The 27,422-nt window shown below is 38.5% G+C and overlaps 1 protein-coding gene across 1 annotated transcript; it reads left to right on the top strand.

The window, feature by feature from the left end:
• Nucleotides 1–10,996: 10,996 nt before the first annotated feature.
• Nucleotides 10,997–20,240, top strand: LOC139129098 (tyrosine kinase receptor Cad96Ca-like). The gene is made up of 11 exons (XM_070694760.1): nt 10,997–11,150; nt 11,585–11,707; nt 12,487–12,710; nt 14,039–14,252; nt 14,973–15,086; nt 15,365–15,534; nt 16,959–17,084; nt 17,437–17,548; nt 18,139–18,235; nt 18,989–19,088; nt 19,396–20,240. The coding sequence occupies exons 1-11, from the start codon at nt 11,099–11,101 to the stop codon at nt 19,441–19,443; spliced, it is 1,380 nt and encodes a 459-aa protein (XP_070550861.1). The 5' UTR covers nt 10,997–11,098; the 3' UTR covers nt 19,444–20,240.
• Nucleotides 20,241–27,422: the final 7,182 nt, after the last annotated feature.

Genomic DNA, 27,422 nt, shown 5'->3' with positions numbered 1-27,422 from the left:
GCATGTAGTCTGTAGCATTGCCAGTGCAGTCTACTCTATCAACAAGTTTGACACGATACAACACTGAATATTTTCAAGCAGAAAATGTTAAACACTCCTGCATGAAACTTGTTAATCCCGTTTTCTCTTTTGTCTCAGCTAAATGAAATTTTCTCAATTGACACTTCTCTGAGCTACAAAATAGACTTGAAGAAAAGTTTTGATTTTGCACATGCAAGTGCAATTCAATCAACACGGTACATTTTGCACCATTGAATAATACACCTAGTGTTTCTGAAATAATTCACTGTATTTTGGCACTTAATTTCCCGGACGACATCATACACGCCCAGCGTCAGTCCGGTTGATGTTGAGGATTGTTCGAGAAAAATATGCCAATGAGTTTTATCTGAGTTGTATTTCCCAAATCAAAGTACACAAAATTAGCTGAAAGAAAACTTTGATGATGTACTATAGCTATAGTGTGGCGTCAAGCTTGTTGTGCATGAGTGGCATGCTGAAACGACTGCCATGATTGTAGACTAGACAGTATGGCGCGTAATGCATGCCAAAATTAACATCCGTTTTCTTACACCACTGACCGAATTTTTTCCACTAGTCATCCACATTCGGCTTGCCGATTTCTGAACCCACTCACTGAATTATTCAAGTGGTTAGCGATTTCTGAACCCACTTACTGCATCCTTCACGTGGTCAGCGATTTCTGAACCCACTCACTTACATTCAAGTGGTTAGCGATTTCTGAACCCACTCGCTGAATTCTTCATGTGGTCAGCGATTTCTGAACCCACTCACTGAATTCTTCATGTGGTCAGCGTTTTCTGAACCCACTCACTTACATTCAAGTGGTTAGCGATTTCTGAACCCACTCGCTGAATTCTTCATGTGGTCAGCGATTTCTGAACCCACTCACTGAATTCTTCATGTGGTCAGCGTTTTCTGAACCCACTCACTGAATTCTTCATGTGGTCAGCGTTTTCTGAACCCACTCACTGAATCCTTCAACTGGTTAGCGATTTCTGAACCCACTCACTGACATTCAAGTGGTTAGCGATTTCTGAACCCACTCGCTGAATCCTTTAACTAGTTAGCGATTTCTGAACCCACTGACCGAATCCTTCAAGTGGTCAGCGATTGCTGAACCAACTCACCGAATCCTTTGACTACTTGCCTACATTCCGCTAGGCACCTCAGCAGACTTGATATTTTTTTCTATCATAATCCGGTCACTCAAAAAGAGACCCGTCAAATTCACTCACGGATTCTTAAGGTGGCTGACCATTACGCTAGGGGGTCTTTATCAAAGCTTGTAAGATGTGACCCGGAAATGAATCTAATAGATACTGAATCGCATGGTTCGCATGCCCAGCCCGCCTCACAAAACGTGTACAATGAACAGTAAAAGGAGTGAAAAATGACTTCTTGTCCGGACCAGAAGTCAGGCTTTCTTGACACACAAGACGAAACGTAATGACACCACCGTCAATCTACCCAAGCACAGTCCCTCTATAGATAGAGGGACTGTGACGCAAGTTTTGTTTTACTGTGGCGTCCATAGAACCCATGCTCTTCGAAAAGGTCTGGTCAATCGAAACTGGAGACTCAGCCAAAGACGCGCAAAAGTTCGGCGAAATACTGGAAAGATATAAATATGTAGGTGTTTACAGATTTTCCGACTATAATGAGCCGTGCAAACAAACGTCTTGAACAGCTAAAGTAACGATGGATGGAGGCAGTCGATTGTAAGCTTCATGCAAGGCATTGCACGCTGTGACCGACGGTACGGAGATCAAGTTTGCTGAATGAATTGAGAGAGAAAAACATATATAAATAAAAATTCAATATTTCACCATCGTAATCATTGAACTAGTCGTTTCTTCCATTATGCAGTATTATGAAAATGTCGTTAAAAATAAATGACGGGACTGCTTCTGCTCTGTCTACTCAAACGAAGTTTGGTGTACGGCCGGCGGGCTACGCTGTATGTACAGGATAGGCAATACATGTACAGCCCATCAACTTCGCATATCGTTGCCGTAATTGAAAATGCATAGAAAGGAACAAATTATATCTTGAATACAGTATAAAAGTCTTACTTAGTAAATTTAAAAGTATTTCCAAATAATATCAAACGTAACGGGTATCTAATCCTCATAAGGACTACCGTAGTACAATAACCGGCTAGATGCGAGCACAACATTAATGGCGCCCCAGGCATGTTAGAAGTTCGAACACAAGAGAGATCCCGGCCGGCCTCACTGCAAAGTCGTCCCGTGCACACCCGGCCCAACAGCAAACTAACCTCTTGGTTTGATTCTGTTGTTTACTTATTTTTTAAAGAATTCATGACACATATATCTGCACAATTTGCTTAGGCTGTAGTCTAGAGACGTTCGGAGTGAGCTATGGCGTACCGCTGAGCATGGACGTAGCCTATAATATTCGGTCCATGCGTAAGGCAGGCCCCAATAACGTTCTGGCTATCGACACGATGATCGTGTTGGTAAGCAAGAAAAAGCACCTTATCGACACAATCATGATAACTTGCCATTAAATGCAAATTGTACACTTATGTCACCATTTTGCTGTATCAGATGGTCTCAAATGTATGGCTTTCGTGTTGAAAGAGTTTCCTCGTGTGACAAAAAGTGTGTTCTCAATAATTAGCCTTAGACCCACGTGTTCAATTGACAATTGAATTGCTGACATCGCTTGCTAAAATCCTATCGCTGTTTCATAATAAACAACCAATGAAATCGTGTTCGCGATCTCAATTTTCACGTTTTCGAGACTCAAACTGCCCCCCTAAAATGAATTCGAGAACATATACAAACAAAATTGCAGCTTCAACATACAACAACATGAGGTGTGTGGATTAATGCTTCCCCCCCCCCCCCCCCAGCAGTGTGTTCGAATCCCACTCAGGATGAACAATTTTTTTCTTTTTTCTCGTTCATTCTTTCCGTTATTTTGTAATTTTTCTCTTCTCTCACCCTCTTTTTTCCGATTGTTCTCTTTTCTCGTTACAATCATTGCATATTGACAATGTCCGCTGATCTTTGATGGAGATTCAGAACTTTAAATTTACAAAGTATCATGCCTTTAGCTATAAGGAAGACAAGTGCGCGGATACACATTAAAGTAAATTTACTTGCCCAAAGTTCTGTATCCTCTGAAACACAGTAACAGTACGTTTTTAAACAGAGGAGAACAAAATAAAATCATTCGCAGGTCATTCAGCCAGCGACCGTGGACATTTGCCCGGGCAGGGCGCGGCATGCCCCAGGAATTTTTGGGACTGTTGGCTGATGAGAGCCTCTTATTATACGACACTTAACTATTCTAAGGTCTTAAAATACGTTAAGAACATTTCCTTTTATCGTTTCCTAGGAATGTTCCTTGTTTTAACTTAGTTATACCACTCTCCGCCTCGTGCCCATTGTTCTAACCATGCTCTCTTATTTCCATAACCGAATATTTTACTGTATACCACCTGGCTTTCTTTTGTTTAAAAAGTGTCCGATTTACAAGTTCTTTTGTTTAAAAGTGTCCGATTTACTAGTAAATCGGACAGTTCTTTTGTTAAAAACTGTCCGGTTTACTAGTAAATCGGACACTTTTAAACAAAAGAACTTGTGAAATGGACACTTTTTCAACAAAAGAAAGTCACGTGGCGACGAGTTAAAAAAAACAAATGCGAGACATTATACCAGAAGAAATTTATTTCACCATCAAGTACAGAGTAAAGACACTTTAAAGAATCACCGGACTGAATTAATTTTGCACGACTGTACGTCTCAAAATCAATTACAGGTCACCGTGAAATAACGGTATTGATTGCAAATATCACTTCTGTGTTAAGGTTATTGTCATCACGATCATTCGAAGCTGAAATTTAAGATTTCAAAGTCAGTTATCAACACTGAATGTAGAGGTTTCAATCGCCTTTGGTAAAGTTAAATCTAGCTACAGGCAGTTAAATTACGATATTCAATTACCATATTGTCGTTTTTCTGAAAACCGTACGATGACGAGAGCTGTACTTCCATGCGAGCGATCACTCGTGCAAGGCATGCTGCAAGACGTATACATGTGCGTTGTCAACAAACCCGCGCGGCAATCTAACTCGATCGGGCAGTATTTAGCGTCTGTATGTCACTATATACAGAAGCACAAATTTGGCTTATTTCTTCACTGAACAACATTTCAAGATGGATGAAAGGGAATAACATGTAATTTCGAACAAAAAAGGTTAAAAGTTAAAAAATAATGGGGCTTTAAGGCCTGGAAGAAAAAATAAAATAAAAATAATCCACTGACAGAGTGTGTTAGTTGACGTAAACGCACTTGTTGTCGACGTAAAACTCAGAGGTCAAAGTAAATTTCGACCCCTTAGCATTCTAATAAAAATTGACACCACAATTTTTGTGACGACATTTGACGTAGGCATGACGCTGTGTGACGTAGGGGTCTTGTTTCGTGTCATAAGTAGAAACTAATGAAGTTGAGGTTAGGGAGTTCAGTACTTGAAGAATTCAGTGACTTGGTTCAGAAATCGCTAACCACTTGAAGGATTCAGTGAGTGGGTTCAGAAATCGCTGACCACATGAAGAATTCAGCGAGTGGGTTCAGAAATCGCTAACCACTTGAATGTCAGTGAGTGGGTTCAGAAATCGCTAACCAGTTGAAGGATTCAGTGAGTGGGTTCAGAAAACGCTGACCACATGAAGAATTCAGTGAGTGGGTTCAGAAAACGCTGACCACATGAAGAATTCAGTGAGTGGGTTCAGAAATCGCTGACCACATGAAGAATTCAGCGAGTGGGTTCAGAAATCGCTAACCACTTGAATGTAAGTGAGTGGGTTCAGAAAACGCTGACCACATGAAGAATTCAGTGAGTGGGTTCAGAAATCGCTGACCACATGAAGAATCAGCGAGTGGGTTCAGAAATCGCTAACCACTTGAATGTAAGTGCGTGGGTTCAGAAATCGCTGACCACGTGAAGGATGCAGTAAGTGGGTTCAGAAATCGCTAACCACTTGAATAATTCAGTGAGTGGGTTCAGAAATCGGCAAGCCGAATGTGGATGACTAGTGGAAAAATTCGGTCAGTGGTGTAAGAAAACGGATGTTAATTTTGGCATGCATTACGCGCCATATAGTCAGTGTATGGGAAACGTTCGCCGCGCGCGCTGTATAATCTAACATCAAAGACTCAATTTGTTGCAAATGTTTACTTTTCTAATGATAAGCAACATGTAGTAGACTTGTCGATCTCTGCAAGGCAAAACGGACACTCGATCAAATTCCATTGTATCTTGGAGTCACCCTTGATGAAAATATTACGTGGAAGGCGCACATCCAGAAAGTTATCAAAATCATTACCCGAAGGTTGGTATAATTTCACAATTTCGTCACTTTGTACCTAGAAATGTCCTCCTTCTGTTGTACAACTCGCTTATTCTGCCACACATCTCCAATTGTATTGAAATCTGGGGCAATACTTTTACGACCTACCTTGAACCATTGCATTTACTCCAAAAGAAAATTACTCGCCTGATCACCTTCTCTGATTACCGTGCCCACTCTGCCCCTTTATTCAAACAGCTTTGTATTCTAGACATTTTAAACTTTGTAAATTTCACAGCTGCGTTTTTGTATTTGACTTGTTACATGACAACTATGCCCAAGACAAAATCGTTACGTCGACACAATTCCCCATGACTATCCTACCCGTTTTCTTCTCAAGACAACTTTTACCAACCACAGTTCAATCTTTCACTAAGTAAACACCAAATAAGGTATGCAGCTACAAGTTTTGGAATTCACTCCCCACTCATATTAAACGTATAAATTGTAGACATACATTTAAACAAACTTTGAAAGTCCATCTACTTCATCATTAGTGGATCATGCATGATCTTCCGCTACATGTATTGACCATTAAACCTCCTGTTTCTGGTTTACCATTTTACTGATACAATGTATTTATTTATATCAGCTAGTTTATTTGTACACGAATATTGTCTATTAACAGTTTTTATGTATAATCAATTAATTTCTTTCTACCCAGATTTGTATTCTTTATAATATGTACAAAGTCACGTGCTTGTATTAATTTCAACAGATAATCATAGCTACACTGGTCACGGTTGGGACTAGTTCTGATTGAACTATTTCCGTGACCCCATTAGATTGAAGTTTATGTAAACATTCCTCTTTTTCTTGTTATGTATAGTATTTTCATCTGATGAAATAACTCAACTCAAAACTCAAAAACTCAAAAAAACACTGCACGAAAACCAAATAATACGTACTGTATTATCATGGATTATTGTCTTTACTTTAGCTGAAGAGTGCATATACAGATGAATACAGTCAAGAATCCATTGCTTGTATTCAGCAAGCCTGTATTCATGTGAATTCATGTGAATTCATGTGTATTATTTTATAATCATGGCGACTCATTAGTGTGAATTTATCTGTATTATTGCGTTTTGATGCAGTGTAATAATTAGCCTGACACTTTCACTCATGAAAAGTACCACAGCAGGATACCATACGTCACTCGAGATAACCAGATATGAACTGAAAATGCACCTTCCTTTCGTAAATATTGCAGTTCTCTCTAAATTAAACTTTTACCACATTGCAACGTCTATGATCGACATCATGAGCAATATTCACCACAGATTTCCCGAATTTTAAATAATAAAATATATTTTTATCGCAGTCATTGTGTAACCGCTTTACAAAATGTACTAACAAGTGCAATTACCTTTGGTAAAGTCCTTCGAACTTTTTCTTATCGAATTTTGAAGGTTTATTAAATATGTGAATTAATGTAAATTAATATGTAAAATAAACTGATGCGAAACCATAGTAAATTTATGTCTTTAACTCCTATTACAATACTTTATCATCAATTTACATAGCATTTTTATCAACTTTGGTCAAGTTCCTTCAGTTTTCACTAATTTTGAAAAGTTTATTAATGTACAAATTACCAATCAGCTGACATTACAACTTTCAACGGCGTTGGTCAAGTCCTTCATGAATTTGATTAAGTCAGATCAGAAATATAGCCCTTATATATGAAAGCTAATTAAATTTCCAAAAGTATTAATTAGTAGAGGTAAAAATGATAAATAGGTTTCAAAATGCTGTATTTAAATAATGATTCATGATAACAAGGTATGTGCTCATGACGGTAATATTGATGATGTCCGAGCCGAAGGCGAGGGGATTATCAATAATACCTATCATGTCTTATTAATTATTACGTCTGTATCCCAACTTATGAATGGAAATCGTGGTCATAGCATAGAATAGGAACGGCTCAATTTCCCGATCACCACAAAATGAAAATTCTACGAAAGCACACAGCATTGTTTGTAGCTAGTCTTACATACTCACTCACTCAATGCACTCATCACAAGGGACATTGATAATTGTCGGCGACTTTAATATTCATATTGACAATCCTGCTGCCACCGACACCGAAAAGTTCGCTGATCTTTTGCAACTTATGGACTTGACTCAATATGTGATTGATCCAACACATCGTCAAGAGCCTACGCCAGACTTGAGCATCACCAGGGAAGCTGACCTGTCTGTTAATAACATTAAATCTGATTGGCTGTTACTCTCTGATCATGCAGTTCTCCATTTTTCGACTGCATTTACGAGACAGCGCAAAGTGGAGTCACTAGGTCTTTCAGAAATCCGTAAAACGTCAGCGTATAAATTAATCTTCGCAAAAATTGCATCATCGTTGAAGCTGGTACTTTCTGAATGATTGTTCCTCAATTGATCTCGTAGATGCGTACAACAGTGCTCAAACTACAGCTCTTAATGAAATTGCACCGGTGACTAATTAAAAATTCTTGGATAAAGTTCGCGCTCCAGTGTTTACAGAAGAGTTTATCAAAATACATCAAAAAGGCTAGGTGTCGGTGAAGCAATTCAAGTCGTATACCAAATGAGTATTGTGAACGTTTGGGAGCCGAATATCTGTCCCCGAAGCGCGTTTTACCTAAAGCTCATGTGTGAACATGGAAGTTGATTTGTTATGCTCTTTATCTGTCTGTCGTTCCATCGTTTTGTTTGGATGATGAAGAGATACTGAATCAGAAGAACTATTTTTTGTTTGCTTGGTCTACATTATAAGTTTCATAATTGCTGGTTCCAGATGTCTTCTTGATTCAAGATAGAACGCGCCTCGGGGACAGATAGTCGAACTCTCAAATTTCTACAATTCTTTCTTTTCTGATCTACCACTTGTTGGGGTTCATTTTAAGCTCTCGGAGAAAGAAAAACTTTCACCGGCTTGGTGTTTTCGAAAATCCCAAATTTTATATTCCCCATAAAGATAACACAGGGTGGCGGCCATTTTGAATATCAAATATCGGAAAAATGTTAGGTGATTTGTTTCGCTAGTTCCAAACTTTGCACGGTGACCCCCGATTTGTATTCTTGTTGGTAAGAGAATGGTGGAAAGTTTCATTCTGAATCAGGAAAGTTTGAGCAAAAGTTTAAGTCTTTCACTTTCGAGGCGCGAACTACCTTAATCAACTATACGTATGTGTTTATTTGAACTATTTGTCGCCTTTGTCCAGTGAGGCAAGCATTATGGCCTATCTCGCTGTGACCAAACTAGTATTGGAGGGCTGTAAACACCACCTCAGGGCATGATGGAGTTTCTTCATAGCCAAATGCCTTGGCACACGTATAAATGTAGAGCATTTAAACAATAAGGACATAACTTGGTTTTACCGTAGTATGCGCCTCGAAAGTGCAAGACTTACACTTGTGTTCAAACTTTCCTCAAGGAATGTTTCAACCATTCTCTTTCAAACTGAAGAATTAAAATCGAGGTCTTCGTGCAAATTTTGGTCCGAGAGAAACAAATTACCCAAGATTTACTAATATTTGAAATTCAAAATGGCCATCATCCCTGTGTTCACCAAAGTAAAATTATCAAATTATGAAAAACTAAGCCGTTGAAACGTTTTCTTGCGCCAGGACCTTCAAAATGAACCCCCACAAGTGGTAGATCAGAAAAGAATTGAAAAAGTATGAGAGTCCGAATTTCTGTACCGAGGCGCGTTCTACCTTACGAAAAGCAGGGAGCAAGCGCAACGGGGAGATAGAAGATCTATCAATTACCAACTTTGAAAACTGACCGTAGGTCTCTTGTACACTACAAATAACTGCCTGTCGCAATACAAATTCTGTTGCGTTTGTTATTAGTACGCCTTTTATATTTTGCACTTTCTAATTCTTTTGATTTTTAGTTTTCTGAAAGCTGCATTGTATTTGTTTGTGTACACTCACTCTGACAGATCAACACTGCACACCTCGAAAGTGAAAGAATTATTTTTACTCAAACTTTCCTCGATGAAGCTTTCCAATATTCTTTTACCAAATCAAAACTAAATTGCAGAGGTCACCGTGCAAAGTTTTGTACCAGAGAGACCAATTAACTGAGATTTCTCGATATTTGAAATTCAAAATGGCCGCCATCCTTGTGTTAACTCTGTGGAGAAAAAATAAAATTTTCGATTTCTGAAAAACTAAGACGGTAAAAAGTTACGCCATGAGCTGTAAAATGAGCCCCCATAAGTGGTATATCAGTAAAGAATTGTATAAGTTTGAGAATCCGAATATTTGTCCCCGAGGTGCGTTCTACCTTAAAGACCATTATTATACACCTACGTCTGTAACCTATGGAGTTTCGTCGTACAGTAAGTTTCGGTATCAGAGGACGCGGAGTCCAGTAACTTTGACGCGGAGTACAATAACTTTAGGTGTTAGTGGACGCTTTTGACCTTTGACCTCAAAACACCTTTACGTCAACACGAGGAAAAAGGAGAGAATCTTTTACATTTTTTACGAAAATATATACTTCTTAACATTCAGTACTGCACAAAGTAAATCATGATCAGTCCAAAGCCGGTGAATTTGAATGAAATTATGCTGCTAACATAAAATTTCTACCACATACACTGCGCAGCGCGGGTTGAAATTTTATTCTGTGCACTCAGCGGACGCGCTGAACGCCTTCCCAGTCTGCTGGCGATCGCTCAGTGCAGTGCGCGAGAAGCATCCAAAAACGCCTAAATTTCGACTTTTGTCAGGTAAAATTGGACTAAAAAGGTGTATAATAATAAGGTTATTCACAAAATACCGGGATTTATGTCCTCGTACATCGTACGCTACGGTATTGTCCTCGACGCTACGCGTCTCGGACAATACCTCCGCTGCACGATGTACTCGGACGTAAATCCCGGTATTTTGTGAATAACCTTATATTACATATTCTGTCCTCGTCTGAGTCTACGAGTTCAAGATTAACCATTAATCATAATACACCTCTATAATATACCATTCTCTACTATTCGGCAACTTTTGTTGATTTATTTTGATACGTATTAAAATCAAATTTTCCTGTGTTGGACTTTCAGCAAAGTTTCATAACCCTTTCATCTCGGCAGCTTTTTGAATTTCAATTACCCATGAGTTCAATGTCATTTTTTTCTCCAGTCTAACAACTTGCACTGCAACGCCTCTTTTGTCCCTGCTATGAACACATTAATAGAGCCTAGTTTAAGGTTTCCGTATTGAAGTTTTAGCGAAGTTTCACAACCCTTTCATTTTCGTGACATATATCGCCTTATTGAGTCCATAATGAACTCCATCAGTAGTACTAGGTATTACAGATCACAAAAGACAGGTGGGAGATGGCAGTTTCAGTTGTTATTCTAAAGAGTTCATTCAGATGTTTTAAGGCGTTCCCGACCAGAAAGTCCCCTTAGCAATACCAAAGGCAACGCCTGTATCGAAACTTCACGTAAGCCTCCCGCAAAAGGTATGAAACTGTTTATTTCCCACTTACGTGAAAATGATCAACGCATGACGAATTTCCGCGACTTAATTATACAAAGGTCAGTAATTCACCCAAGCGGTTGAAGATAACACAATTGCCGAAGGTACATAGTACAACCTGGGGCCGTAAGAGATGAGGAAACATCGTTTCTGTCTTAAAGACCTACAGATTCACATAGAGGAGTTTAAATTCGGGTTTGACTTGGAAAGTCATGAAGGAGAGTAAATATGGAACCGAAGGAAATGGAACGAGTACTCCAAAACGTAAGTATCTTCATCATGATGTATGGTTGAATTTACTGTTTACTGACGGAAAATCAAATAGTTATTTAAACCAAGCCGACGTACCTATTCGTCATAGCAAGATAAATGTAACGTCAGAGACTGATCTATATATGCTGGACACGGATTCCACGTAACAGGCGTTAACAACAAGTGCATGCAAACCGATAGACGCTCGCTTTTCGCTTGTCACGTGAAGGTTCTCTGTATATCTGAGTCTGAAATCTTCGGGGCACGCTTTGTCACATTGCCTGGTTTATAGCATGTATGTGTTATACTTGAGTTTATATGAACAAAACAAGCAGCGTAATCTTTTAAATTCTTTCCTTAACTACACAACTCGACATAAATAAATAGTTTAAAATTCCTACGGGTGTATTTTTATACATGTGTGACACATAATTCATTACTTTTAGCGCACTCTGATACACCTGATGGCTATATATTGTATTCCTGCTCCGGAGGGTTGGTGCTTACGCTAGTCATCAGCCTAACCGTGTTATTAATTAACAGACGACGACGGATGTCAGCTACTTGGGGTATGTAATTGAATACGTAATGCCATCATGTGAAAAAAGAGTTTCGTGAGTAAAAAGGGGACCGCGTGTGAACACTTTGCTTATACATGCAATGAAATTTTACAACACTTTCGTTACAGCTGCAGATTACCACATTGTACATGAAATGACCAGCAGTGTTTCGCTTCTGTTCCAAAACATTCGATGGTTCGGAAGAAGATTCGGAGAAATACAGCTGGATACGCACATATTATCATACTGCTAAAGCGTAGGAGGGGCTTTTGGATGTGACCGAACGAAATAAGGTTACAAACAGTTTGGCTGAAGTGCTTCCGATTCCTTCTATTACAGCTCTGTTCTCATACGTTCTTGCACCTTTGTGGTGCCAACAGCGAGGGCGTGCTGTCAACTAAAGTGGTCCTTCATAGGAATAAATGAATTATTCAATACAGAATTAATACTTCAGAGTCAGTGACCATATTTTCTTGCAAGATTTAATGAATGCAAATGCCGGATCATCCCCTATGTCAATCTTCTTTAAAATACGCCTACCCTGATCAGTTTTTGTCATATGATATAAACCGCGCGAATTTAACTAAGTGTAATTAATCATAGTCCACCCACCTACTGTGGGTGGAGTGACGGTGGTGTAATAATGATAAAATAATTAAGAATGTTGACCATGCTCTCGTTTTGCAATGAAATAACAATTATTGTTATCAAGGCCCATATGGTCTTTCATTGAAAACTTGGTCGTAAAAATGATTGTGACTATTATTATGATTATAAATTTTCTCCAGACGTTCAGGGTAAGGACGAAGCTGATCCATACGAGGAGATGCCGGAGATTGTACACTTCGAACGCCGTGTGGTTCCTACGAGAGATTCGGGATTTAACGACATTAACGATGACGGCGGAAGCGTGCCTTTTAATGGCGATAGAGACGACAGTGAAGATGACGATGGCGACGACGATGGCGATGGCTATGACGAAGCTGCCAGCACCGACCTTTTTCGAAGCAGTGTAAGAATTTTGGATTATTCATAGTTAGATCATTCAATACCAATTGTGTTCCGATTGGAATCGTCTAAAACACCTGTTCCCGAACATTTCCATTTAAGGTAATGTTTCATCACAGCCTTTTCGTCTGTGCAATAGTGAAATAATCACAATCACACCCATCCATACTGCCTATTGAGCTCTCCGTAGACCAAAATAATTTGGATGAGGTTTCGCTTTTACTTTCGCTTATGAAGTGCTTGCAATAAATTCATGTCTAAATTTAGCTAGTCAGATTCGTCTTACTAAAAAAGAATTCTCCAATTAGAATACCTGTTCTTTGTGTACATACAATATCAAAGAAATAATTAGGCAGATAATCTAAAAACTGGAACAGAGTAATAGCGGGAGATATGTTGAATTGATTAAAGTAAACTAATAAATTTTACTACTTTATCCAATGTTCAAGAAATTATTACCAAGGGTGTTTTACATGTAAATATAGTTTTCATAGATTTTTAAATAAAGTGAAAAAGTTTTAATTCTTCACTACTGCCACAAGCAACGGTTTTGAAATTCCTCCCCCTAGCTCAAGTCTTATCCCCTCCTACCTCCCGCAAGGCTAGAACCCCGTTAGCCCTCTTACCATCAAGATAAAACCTCATCGCTTTTTCTCCACTTCAAGAATGTCCCTTCCAAAGCAAAGGAAGACAGCAACCGAACTCCGCTCTCTGCTTACCCACAAGGCTGTTTTAAAATTCTCCTTAGAGTAAGAGCAAAAGAGTACAATTTCCACAAGCTTACTTTTCCAACTTGATTATACGAGAAAAAAATTTCCTGTCACCTACCGAGAAACAAATCCATACACTTTTCACGCTAACAGCATAATAACAGCATTTTTATCAGATAAACAGCGAAAACTGTAAGAAGAATCTGACTTAATGTGTCTGTCTGCATATCGACTTATAATAGCACGAATTTATTCTTCCACATCAGTGCGTGAGTTACATTGTCTCCATACTTTCCCTCCGCCAAAATCCTAGCACATTTACCCACAAGATAAATTCGACGCAGCAATTTTAGAAAATCTGACGCAATACAATTGGGACAATAAAAGCAAATGAGCTGTAGACTCTTGCGGACAAACTAAAATACCAAGAAACAAACATTGTTCAATGACGAAGTTATACTAGTATTTGGAAAGGTCTTACCGTAAGCGTGATTAACTTTGAAACAACAATAATTTGACATGACCCGCGAAAAACCTTTAAATCTGTGTCTGAATTTATGTCTTTGTGAAATACAGTGAATGGTCTCTAACCGTGCATTATCTGCTGTATTTTTCATGAAAGGCTTCACTAAAAAGAAACACGTACACCGAGCCACTTTACCATGAAAAAGGTGATTACGCAAAACCGGGTACAGAAGCGTTCGAAGTTGGTCGCGATAGAATACACTGTACGGGCACAATACACGTCGGACGCTGTCACCAGATTTGCAAAGGAGAGGCCTGGTTTGTCGGTGGAAGAGACGGGGCATCCGAAATTGCTGTTAAAATTCCGAATGGTAACTTTTGTTCACTTTCTAATATCCCATATGACTAAGACTGACTGGTTCGGGGAAAAATCAGTTCCCTGACGTAATATTGACCGGGTTGTTATTTGTTTAAGCTATCAAAGAATACAAAAATGTTTAGAGGTATACAGTCACCTGCAATCTAAATATGCCCGTGTATGGTCAAAGGGACATTCCTTGGTATTCAAGATGCCCATGTGAGGACGTTGTTTTTAAAAAGCGGCCACCCGCATAAACTCTGTGATTGGTTAGATTTTCTCTTTCCATGGTAACTGTGGCAAAATTGAAACAGGTGACAGTGTACCTTTAAGGCAACCTAGACTAGTATTTCACCCGAACCTGCTTGACTTTAAGAACAGAAAGTTAGTTCATCATCAGACAAAGCGCGAGTATATTTGAGTGCAGTCCACATAGAAGGCTAAACCAAATTCACAGCAAATTATGTTCATTGTGAATTCAGCAGAACCTCAATGGTATCCCGTTTTCTCCAATTTGATACTCATGTCATGTTAACATTAACGATCACTGGTAGGCCTACAAGAGAAAATACCAAACTCGCAGACCTTAACCAAGTCTAGATATAACCGTACTATACTTAAAGCTGATGAATTCCTCCAAAACAACTAATGAACGCTGATTCTATTCCTATGTAGAATCATACGGAAAGTAGTAGTGAAGAGTAATACTTCCAAACATATATTCCTTCCACAGACGACAGTGATTCATGTTACTACAGAAATAGAATACGGAGTGAAATAACTGTCATGAAGTCACTGGTTGACAACGATAACGTCATCAAGCTGTTGGCATGTTGTACAAAGACAGGTAATTTCCTGTATTTATAACACCGGCTGCACCCCCTCGCTTGTCTAGAGCTGTCTGTTAATAATCATAGTACAAGATTTATATGCATGTCTTCCTCTTAGACCATACGTGCATGTGCCAGTAGGGCTGAGTTCAGCAATGACTATCGAAAGAGTGAATCTCAGAGTTTATTTTTTCGGTTATCTCATTTCCTCCATGAGACAAAATGCGAAAACGTTAAGACCACGCACGGCATTTCATCTGACATAGTTTGTATATTTGATTTTTCACGTACAAAGACCCACCGTACTTGATAATGGAGTACGCACAATGCGGAAATCTCAAGCAATTTCTCACCAAACATGTTTGGCGGGGTTCTCAGTCAAGGCATGACGATGGTTCAAGCAAATTGAAGTTATCATTTGCTGTGGATATTGCCAGTGGAATGAACTATCTCACAGCAAAGGGGGTATGTAATAAGCAAACAATCTGTTTGTTGGGGAAAAGATTTTTCAAACTACCTACATCTTTTACCTCGGTGTTAATGTTATATGTTTGTATTTCAATTTACATAATTTTGCTAACATAATACTGTTTACGACGTTGAAGTTGCACTATTCATACACATCAAAGGATTGAGTAGCATTTATTGAACGTAATAATTTGTAAATTCCCGTTATATTGTTTCCCGTTTGCAAGATACACTTTCATGTTCAATGACATTTACAAAATAATATTGTTTGTGTTTGAGTTTGTACAAATATGTGCTTTACATGGTAACATGGTAAATTGTTGTTTGCTCAAATTTCCCTGAATATCCAACGTAGTCTAAAGATTAATCTTGCTATTTGGATATTACCTTAACTACTATAAATGTTCGTGAAATGTTTCAATTGCTTCAAGTTCTTATAATGGTATGTCGAATTTAGTCCAGGCGTGGTATTCTTTTTATTCATGGTTTGTAGGGTCCTTGTCAGTTTTTTAATATTGACAATTTCAGCATATGTGTGCACTTGAATGTAATTTGCAAGTTCTGCTAAGCCTGTAATTTCAGGTAGAACGCGCCTAGGAACAGATAGTCGGACTCTCAAATTTATACAATTCTTCTCTGATCTTTTATACAATTCTTTACGGGCTCATTTTAAAGCTCTCAGAGAAAGAAAAACTTTCACTGGCTTAGGTTTTCGAAAATCTAACATTTAATTCCCCCTCCCCCACAGCAATTTTGAATTTCAAATATCGCAAAATTTGGAGTAATTTGTTTCTCTACCGTTGATTTGGTGAGAGAATGGTTGAAGGTTTCATTCAGGAAAGTTTGAGCAAAAGTTTGAGTGTTTCACTTTCGAGGCGCATACTACCTTAACTGCTCCCTTTGCTGTAATTTAACTTCTCCTTTTGTTCATATATGTTGATAAGTGTGACTTGCTGATTTTGAACTTGTTTTTTATATCCAAGTACCTTATGTTGTTGTTGAACTAATATATCAAAACAAATTGCATCTAATCTCATCGGACTTTGGCAGACGCACATGGTCATACTAATGCTATATTGTGCCACAGTGCCCCTTAAAGAATGTTGCAATTAGGTCATGTGTCACTACAATGAATTTGCTGAATTTTCATACTGATCATGGACACATTTGCATATTTACCATACATCAAAATCTTCATTTAATGCGATTTCACTTTAGAGGCTCTTTTACCATAAACAGTTTTGCTAAAAAACTAACCAGCAAGGCATCTGCATTTATAACTAATTAATTAACCAATTACTGAAAACGACTTTACGGCTAATATGCTATATGAAGTATCTCAATTTGCGTAATTGTGCATGTACTATGAAACTTATTGTTGTCAGAAATAGATGAATACAATGTCTGTGCTTGTTATACAGATAGTGTACAGAGCTTTATCGGCGAAACATGTCCTACTTGACAAGAACAGGGTTTGCAAACTTTCAAATTTCGGTTACTGCAGTGGCGTTGTGGATGAGGAACAAGCCTTCAGCAGAACGACTGACGTACGTTAAAGTTTCAGGATGACACGTGCAGTATTTGTGTTGTCTTTTTTCACTCATCAGAAGCAACAATTGAGAATATTAACATAACGTCTCAATTATTACCTAATTTCACTTTTTCAGTCTTAGAGAAGCTTAAGAATCTATACGGTTACCTCAGGAGGCGCAAAAGGATTAAATAGACAGTTAGACGTCTAGTTGCAATTTGCACCATCTTTCTAATTTCTGAACTGAGCCTTTTGGAATAACAAGCAGTTCACTGAATGTGGACCAATTTTAAGTTTGCACGAAAATTACACTTATTAGCAATGTCATGATTGATACGATAATATTTTGAAAATGACACTTCTTTCAGGGCGGACTTGCTTTCCAGTGGCTTTCAATGGAAACACTATCACGAGGTTTATTCAACATGAAGACAGATGTCTGGTCCTTTGGTGTCGTTCTTTGGGAAATCTTTTCCGAAGGTAGTAAATTAGGAATACACAAATTTATTTATGGTAGTATATTCACGGACATTCCTTAACATATGAAAGGGATAGAGACCGTATTAAAACTCAATTTCAATTATAGTGATTTTGTATCGTGTGCTTCTTATATTATATGTATTGTTTCCAACAAATGGTGAAACATCACGTATTTAATGAACATCCCTACAGCGCACAAATTAGGTGATGAGAATTTGCTTTCAAATCAGGATCAAACATGCAAATTTCGACGACTCATAAGCGCAATACTATGGTTCAAGCTTGCAATGCCTATGCAACATATATAGAATAACTTGATTGGTTTCAAAATCCTGAGATTAGGGCTGAACAGTAAAATATAATGTCATAGATAATTAAAAAATGCAAAACATATAAAAGCCGCTGTCATGTTGTACATAAACTATTAAAAAAAGATTTCAGGAAAAGTTGGACGTAAATATAAATGATGTACCTCTTTTGGTCAACGGTATTAATCTTCTCCCAATTACTATTCACGCAATTAGCATCCCCTTTTCCCTCTGAAAGCTACTTAATTGATTAATTGATTAATATTTATATTCTTATTCCAGGGTCTGATCCATACGATGGCGCTGACAAGAGTGACGTAATAATGAAGTTACGCAGAGGTTACAGATTGTTAAAACCTGAGAACTGTGAAGATGAGCTGTAGGTATTAGATAGGCGATAACTGTAATCGCATCTAGTAATCAAGGCATTTTATGAAATTGTTTGTTGATTTGTCGTGAGAAGTTATACATGTAGTTTTCTAGGCAAAATAAACTGGGATATAAGTTGTATTGACCCTACTTCATTCATGTACCCTCTTAGAGGAAACACTGTTGCATCCAGAAATCTGTACAAACTGAGTTTTCAAACTCTGTTATTCATTACATGCAGAATGGTGAAGAATGTAATACTATGTTATATTGAACACTAATTCCTAAAATTAAATATCTTCAAAAAATGAAGCTTTTTCCCTTGTAAGAACAATCTGTTTAATTAGGATACTTCGGAACACGACTTCAAAACCATCACTTTACTATTTTATAGCTCTTCAATGATGTAATCTTTCAATTTTGCATGAGGTACAATTCACTTACTAGCACTAAATATCATTCTGTGATACACAGGACGTCTATTTTGAGTTCTCATAGCTCGCTTAGATTTATATTCTGTTCTGGATGCTCCATGTTGTCATTAGGTCTCCTAGCTGTGCCGTAATTAGAATCTTTGCAATGCGTTGTATTGGTGAGCCACCCTTAAGCGTATGAAACGTTTGTAGGTCAAGTCATCAGAGATTCATAATCCTCGGTCGAATCTGGGGTACTCCGGTCTAAGAAACTGTGACACGAACAGTACGTCTAACCATAAAGTGCACAGCAATAACATGACTATTGGTGTTTGTTTGTCCACTTTCAGATATAACCTGATGTGCTCGTGTTGGGTGAAAAATCCGTCCGAACGGCCCAATTTTTTCCAGCTATGGGAGATGCTGCAAGCATTGGTAGCCAAGACCAAAGTATGTGTCATACTATATCATGATGGTATTATAATTACGTGCGTGTTTACAGCATATGAGCTTTGAAGGGCTTATTATTTTTGCGTTTATCAGGACGTTGCCCATGGCTTCCATCGAATTACATTTGAACAAATTCAAAAAAATTCGATTTCGCACATGAACATTCGATACTTCTTCGATACACAGTCGCGGTCATTGAGTTACTGGTGCTGACTATTTCGGAAAGTTCAAAAAGGGTTAAAAACTTTCCAGTGTGTCATAGATGAAACCACTGTACGTGAAGTTAATTTTGATTTGTTCCTTTCAGGAGGAAATGGAACACAAAGTGAAATGTACAAGTAACGCTCTTCCATGATTGTGATCTGGTCATTATTCAACCTCGGATTTGGCTGTGTTGAATTCTTCAAAATGATTTACACCTCGGGAATATGATCTCGCTATCTCTTCATAGCTGGACACTACGAGTTTCCAGCATTATATCTTAAAGGTCATGACTGACAGATTTGTGTATAAGTACATGTCGAGAAAAGGAGCAGACAAGTTGCACTGATGCTACATGGATGGCCTTTTAGGATGATTCAAATAAGAGTATAGCTTAGCGTCATCTCGAGAACCCTCTCACTGACTGGGTCAAAGGTCACCCGTCAGGTCATATGCGATATGATCCCTCGGATTGTCGTGGGCAATGCGCCGGTCGCATGATACTTTTGCTGTCAAAATGTTCATCTTTTGATGATCATTTGAGCAATTAATCTGAAACCGAGAAACATATCATTAAATTGCTATCAACATATGTCTCGACATATTTACTCTTCGTTCCTACGCTCGAATTTAAATGTTATTGATGTAAATTATATCTTTTACCTGCTTTTAAAATGGTTAAAACGTTATATAAACAAGGATCTACATTTAATGCGAAGGTTGTCACCGTCACCTGGCTGACAACCTTATTTTTAATAATTACCCGCTCTAAATTTCAGTCTTTAAGTTATTAATAATGCTTAACTTGTCATTGTATGAAACTACCATGTGTTTTGATAACACCTATTAAAATTTCTGTTCCACCTAATAGCGTCACTAATCCATTTGCGGTATCTCATTTGTGATTGTAGAATTGTTTTTGTAAATAAACGAACTTGCCTTCAAAGGTTGAAGAATGAGCCTAGCTTGCTTTTTGATTTATTACATGCCCCATGTATGGAACATTGCACGCCCCTTAGGATCCAAAAGTAATTTGTTCGCGAGGTAACGCACCGTAAGTCAACGTTTGACTAAAAGTAACCTGGCAGATACTGTAGATTTTATTTCTTTCGTTTGGTCCGTCAAAACGTAGACTTTTTCTAGGATGTTCGGTAAGAACAAACGGTCATCGGCGTAATGTCGCATGAATCGCCAAGTATAAAAGTAACTTCGAAGTTTACGTTTTTCAGTTGTTTTATCATGATTTTTTTGAAATTATTCTTACGAATTTAGGAATATTTACTCTGTCGTATCGTAATGATACTGAGTGTCGTATTTCGTCATTTCTGTCGGTCGGAGACCGCTATGCCACTTATACGACAGAACAGCCATATCCCTGCGTCCGAGAGTGCATTTGCCCAGACTCTAGACCTCACTTGCCTCTGTACCTCGGAGCGGGTCGGAGGTACGGAGGCAAGCGAGGTCTAGAGTCTGGGCAAAGAGTGCATTGGCGTAAGAAATTATATTTCGAATCTGTGCGGCCGATGAAATTATCTCTGTGGGTGATTCCAGTTTCTCAATCGAATTGCTCGTCAAATCGATGAGTAACTCCGAGCCCCATCCCGCATATGAAGCCCGATAAATGTAGATGGCATACTCTACTCTGAAAAATCCAAGGTGCTGGCTTTATTTTGACAATACATCAAAGAAACTGAATGTACAAAGTTTACGGAATGCTTTATTCAATATAAACGAACACTTCTGACGCATTAAACTTTCAATTTTAGTGTTAATTTAGCTTCGCTGCACTTTGCTACACTTGTTCTCATTTTCATACAACTTTGCACCTCGTCTCTTGCATTAGATGTCGCATACACCATGCGTGTACTTCAGTTCACTTTGCGAAACTTTGGGAAACGTTTGTAAAGTAATGCCTGGGGTGCGATAACACCACAAAACAACCGGGTGGTTTCCCCTTACATAACAGATTGTCTCAGTACAACAAGATAGTTACTGAAATGCCCTGAATATGCCCTATGTCTTAGTTATTTGAATATGCTGCTTTCTTCACTATGGAAAACAAGAAACTGTGTGCCGATGAAAAAATCCCAATTGCACTACTTCAATATTTCCCGGCAGTTCGATTCTCATGTGCGAAATTCCTGCGACCAGTTTCAAGAAGACGAAGCTGTTGCTGTACTTTGGCATAATGAATATTTATGAGGTATTGCTACGACATACGTGGCGATATAAATTTCAAGACTGACTGCTAGGGGACAAGAGTGACGTAATTTTTCTTGGCTAGAGCCCTTTCAAGGTCAAATGAGCAGTTTTACTGCTTTAACGGGAGTTTATGCACGTCGCAAGACGTAGGTTTCGGAGGGAGCGTAGCTTACAGCGTAATTGATGAGAGGTTCTGGACAAGTCAAAATTAAAAGTATCATTTTGTGGCATTGTTGAGTTTCCCCTGGCCGGCCGTATCCTGGCGATCAAGTTACCCTACCGAGATACGATTTGCGATCAATTTCTCCCCGTTCCCCTCCACCCGCTGGAAAATTCTGATAGGTGCATAATCACATACATGACTCATTTCTCTGTCATCGTGATTTACATAAGAATGCTATTTTGAAATGTGTTGACCTCATCCTTCCAGTTAAACTGAATTCTAAGAACAGCGATAGAGAATGGACCTATTTACCCTGTCACCTTTTTTGTAAATCGAAAGAAACAAGTCTGTGCCAGCCTCTGGTTCAACTCATGAACAACAAGTTTACAACGAAACCTGCTTAACACTACTCAATATGCAAGTAGGTCGCGCGACAGCTTGTTTTCCATTTATAGTTTGGGTCAAATGAAACAAGTCTGTGCCAGCCACGAGTTGAACTCGGGAACAACGTTAACAACCAAAACCTGCTTGAAACTACCAAAAACCTGCTTGAAACTACCAAATCTTCAAGTAGGCCTCTCAACAGCTAGTTTTCCATTGTATTATTCGGGTCCAAAGAAACAAGTATGTGCAAGCCATGAGTTGAACTCATGAACAACCAGTTTACAACGAAACCTGCTTAACACTACTCAATATTTAAGTAGGTCGCGTGACAGCTTGTTTTCCATTTATAATTCGGGTTCAACGAACAGGTCTGTGCCGGTCACAAGCTAGTTGAGCTCAGGAACAACCATTAACAGCGAAACCTGCTTAAAACTACCCGATATGCATGCGCTTTACGTATGCACTGCAATTAACAATATACTACAAACCGATTCCATACACATTTGGAAGTGGTACATGTATTTGAACGGAGGTCGACCAAGAATCGTCGTTAATGTACACAGGGATGCATGATAAATAATTGATTTAAATATGGCGAGAAAAACTGCGTCTAACAAAAGATATATTGACAATCATATAAAAGGGCTAGTATTCCATGTCGACATTGGCCAATATATATTAACTATGGGTCATATGAGCTATCTTGAAATGTGTGGACAATCACAACGTTGGAATGAAAATGTAACAGTAACAGCTCAGCATCTCATCATTCCACATACGTATATCTGTCGAGATCCAAACTCTAGATGGCGCTAGATTTCCACCTTGGAGAGCTAAGTCAGTCTTTTGCTGACAAAAAACAGAGCTGTTCGTTGTAACATTTATTCTAATTTCTACCTTCGTTCTTCTTGTCACGGAGACTTGTCTTCTGTTGTCACGAAATTGTTTTCATAGTACCAAAAATGCTAATTTTTTAATTTTGTGTTGCAGTTGCTTGTAAATTGAAATTTTGCCACAAATGTTTTAAACTTCAATGAAACTGTCCTTGTCAACATCACGAACAATATGCACCACAGATTAATCCTAAGGTCATCAAGTCGCGTAAAGTGCGTTCCCTCTTCCAACTGACATGGATTTGCCGCCAACAGCATTTTAACAGCTGTTTTATGTCATAGAGTTGCAGAATTTTCAAATTATGGCCAAAGTTATTAAGTTTATGCAGAGTTCATTGTGAATCTTCTTTCATTCTTCATCATATATGATCATGTATACAAAATAATTAGAGTATTTTCGTGACAAATATATTCTCGCCCAGAAAATTTTCAACATGCTTATTGCCGGCTGTGTGCTCCAAGAATGGCAAGGTATCCGCTAATTGTCAACATTCCTTTTTAAGGGCTTTCAACAAAACGTCATCTTTTGTCAGAAATACAGGAGAATATCCTATAAATAACAACCCTTGTTTAAAAGGTTTTGGAGAGGGAATATACTGTCAAATACAGTTACACCCATGTAAATTCTGAATAGCCCAATAGGATATTGATCTATACCCCGGTTTGAACCTGATCTGAGCTGAATTTGGGGACACAAACTTTCTCCTCTGATTAGTTTGGTATCCGATAGGTAATCTAACCATTACAGTGGCTAGGTTTCCCTTTTTAGCTCAAGTGTTCACACTAGTGAGCTAATGTCATAGCGATGTCTGTCTGTCTCGGTCTGTCCGTGTGTGTGTGAGTGTATCTGTCTGTCTGTTGTAAGAACTGATTGATTTTGGTGAGTGTGGCTTGCATATTAATGAAGTTATGCAACATCATTTTTTTCATACAATGGTTTCTCTATGGAGACAGTAAGACAGTGTCGACATATATTAAGAAGTACTGCGCAAAATTTCATTAAAATTTCCACACATGACAATCTCAGAACATTATAATGATACTGTGAGTGCCATGTCAATTATCTGCTCATTTGGATATTTAATAAAGTTTTGTAATAAGTGACACAAATTTGAAATTCCTACACCAAATTTGATGATACATTACATGCAACAAATATTGATCTGATACATATCTATTTGTACTGAGAAGCATTTGGCAGTGTCAAGTTAAAAAATAGCTCATTTGCATATTTTATGAAGTTTTTTACTTAGTCATATAACTCCACTATAACTGCACCAAATTTGATGAAATCTACCGCGTATACTGATCCGACAGATATCTAATTGTGGTGTAAAGCATTTAGTTGTGTCAAGTTAATTAAGGGTTCATGTGCATATTGATGACCTTTATAATTAGGTGTATAACTCTGACATTACGGCACCGAATTTGGTGAAACCTGCTACAGATATTGATCTGATAAATATCTAATTGTGCTATGAAACATTGAGAGCTGTCAAGTTAATTAAGGGTTCATTTTCATATTTAATGAACTTTGTAATTAGTGATACTCCAAAATTACAGTATTAAATTGAACGAAACGTGCTGCATATGCTGATCTGATATATATCTAATTGTCCAATAGAGCATTGAGCAGTGTCAAGTTAATAAACACCTCATTTGCATATTTAACTAAGTTTTGTAATCAGTGATTTAACTCTGAGGGTACTGTGCGAAATTTGATAAAACCTGCTACATATAGTGATATAACAGATATATGATTGTTCTGTGAAGCGTACTACTATTAATGAACCTGTTGTAAAACACGTGAGCACATTAAGTTCATATCTGGTGTATCATTATTATATCACCATCATCACCACCAGATCATCATCATCGAGCGGCAGGAGGTGTGAACAGAACACATATCCCTCTCCAACTCTCCTGGTACGGTTTGGAAATGACCCATGCACGCATACGGAGAGCTCCAGAGAAGGTCCACCATCCTCGCCAGCCCGAGCTCTGCATTTAGATATATACCTACGAGGGCATACCTGGCAAGATGAAGGGCAAAAATGAGTGCTAGGCTAGGAGGAAGACAGTCTATACCTATTTGCAGGAAACATGCATCTAGATAGGAAACAAAATAGACGTCATATGTTTCTTTGCCGAGGTCGCCCAGAGCTCTAAAAGTAAGGAACGGTGAGTGATCCTTTATTGTCGTGCCTTCAGGGACAAGGATATCCCAGTATCTTATACCAGTGACAGGCTTTTGAGACACCACAGGCCTCGATACCATTCCCCTAGACTTGCCTTGATAAACAAGGTTGAAGGCCTTTCTATCATTCTTTTTTCTCTTTGCTCTCTCCACGTTCTTGATGTCTTTGATGTCTGACAGAGATAGATTCTGTGGATCTGTAGAAGGTATCTCCCTGCTGGAGTCTGTCTATAGTGAGACAAGAATACCCCCTCCCTTTTACAGAGACTTGTCATAAAGCCATATTCTATATAAGAGTGACTTGAACCGGGAGGGTCGGTCCAAGTCATGGTGGTTTACAAGCATGTTCGGTACGAAATAAAGTCTAAGACGGATGGCGAGCAGGCATCGCTGTTATTATTGATTTGTATGGCTAAATTAATGCTATCACTCCTAAGTCAGAGGGGGTGTTGAAAGAGCTTTGAAAGGACCCCATAGGCATACGCCGCCAATGGAAGAGTTAGGCCTACTCTCTCTAGGCGAAGAATGTTAAAGCTTATACTTATTTCAAGGGAACTTGCATCTGAGTAGAAAACAAAATAAATGTCATATGTTTTGCTTTCCAGGTCGCCCAGAATCCTCAAAGTAATGAACGGCAAGTGAGCCTCTACTGTCATGCCTTCAGGGACAAGGACAGCTTAGTATTTAATGCCTGCGCCAAGTTTGCTTGGCGCAGGCCTCAAGACCATGGCCCAAAACACCATCGTAATAAACAAGGTTGAAGGCCTTTGCGTGGTTCATTTTTATTTGCTCTCCTCCACACCCTTGACATGTGTATTGTCTAAGAGAGAAATTCTGTGGATCCACAAGAGGTGTGTCCATGCTGGCGCAAATTTACATGGACATAGAATATCTCCGACTCCATTATTGTTCAGAAATTGTGGGATGTATTTGACGTTCACCAAGATGATTCACTTGAGGGTAATCATACTGATATTTACCTTCATTGTGTCCAGTGTCAGGAGTCCTACCTGTATGTGTTCTGTGTCACCGGCAAATAGGTTGACAGGAATATTCCCACAAATATATCTGATGGCAACTCCAAGCCTGACGTTCTTTGTTGCTTTGAGCTAAACTTCCGTCAGTAGTTGATCAAACTGTTTGTCGGTGCTCAGTTTGATGCGATCGATGAGAAGTGTCCCGTCAGTGATGAACGCCTGTTTGTCGATTATTTTTATACCCGTCACCAGTTGGAGGGTGGCTTCATCTATTGGTTTCAACCCCATCGCCTTTTCCTCAGCAACATAGAACAGACCAACCATGCCATTAGCATCGTAAGGCCGCGTTCAAAATAAATGGTGGGGGGGGCTGGAGGAATCGCGATTGAAATCTTATTTTTTTTCAGATCCCCCCCCTCAATACCCTAAAAAATTTTCAAGTCCCCCCTCAATACCCTCAAAAATTTTCAAGTCCCCCCCAAATTACCATATAGCCGCTTATTTATCAGGAATGCACGCAGAGTAAAAAAAAACATGTAATGTGTGGTTCTGCACGCAAATGTTCAACACTACCTCTTATCAGCAGGTTGTAGAACCATATACCTAGGGCAAGTTCTTAAATTGATTCATTTTTAAATGCATCAGTGAACTTTTTGGATTTCTCAGTCTAAGCCGACTTGAGTTTATCCAACTCTGGCCAATTCAATGGCACTAGCTGAAAAGCACACAAAATGACAATCATGAGAGAGTATGAAAATTGTGTATTCCTAGCTACGTTTAACCAAATTGTGAAAAAATGAGCACAGTGACCTACCGATTTTTTTTTTTGAAAAGTACAAGACATATACAACTTAGATGCCACTTATAAAATGTTTTACAAAATTGATAATACTGGAAGGTTAAAATATTCCATGATATTAATGTTTTAATCTCAGAATTTTGGGTGTAATAATGGCAAATTTGATAACAAATAAAAGATTCCATTTAGTCACACATTTTTCCATTTAGATTAGAGTCTTTACTGTTCAAAGTTGTACTTTTGTGTTATTGGTACAATGAGATGTGAAAATTTCATTCACTGCATGAACTTGAAATGAATGGTTTTATATATTGATTTTAAGTGATTTTAGAAAAACGGACTTTTCATCATACATTTGTATAAGATCAAGTATGGTGACCCGTCACCCCATCTTTTTTCTCCAATATTTGATTGTTCTCATATGCCAGAATTCAAAAATCCATGGTAACTGTTAGGTCCCTAGTCTTCTATGTGTTGCTCTCTGGCTGGATCCTGTGTACAAGTAGATGTATGTTTCA

The sequence above is a fragment of the Ptychodera flava genome, unplaced genomic scaffold, assembly GCF_041260155.1.
Source record: "Ptychodera flava strain L36383 unplaced genomic scaffold, AS_Pfla_20210202 Scaffold_91__1_contigs__length_413411_pilon, whole genome shotgun sequence".
In the NCBI taxonomy this organism is placed as follows: domain Eukaryota; kingdom Metazoa; phylum Hemichordata; class Enteropneusta; family Ptychoderidae; genus Ptychodera; species Ptychodera flava.
Note: the sequence above shows the minus strand (reverse complement) of the source record. Positions and strands in the feature narration are given on the sequence as shown.

Bases quoted from the DNA above. Each gene is read 5' to 3' on its own strand.
- LOC139129098 (XM_070694760.1), top strand. From the start codon at position 11,099: ATGAAGGAGAGTAAATATGGAACCGAAGGAAATGGAACGAGTACTCCA. The intron at 17,085-17,436 runs GTACGTTAAAGT...CACTTCTTTCAG, and splicing joins CCTTCAGCAGAACGACTGAC to GGCGGACTTGCTTTCCAGTG. The intron at 19,089-19,395 runs GTATGTGTCATA...TGTTCCTTTCAG, and splicing joins CATTGGTAGCCAAGACCAAA to GAGGAAATGGAACACAAAGT.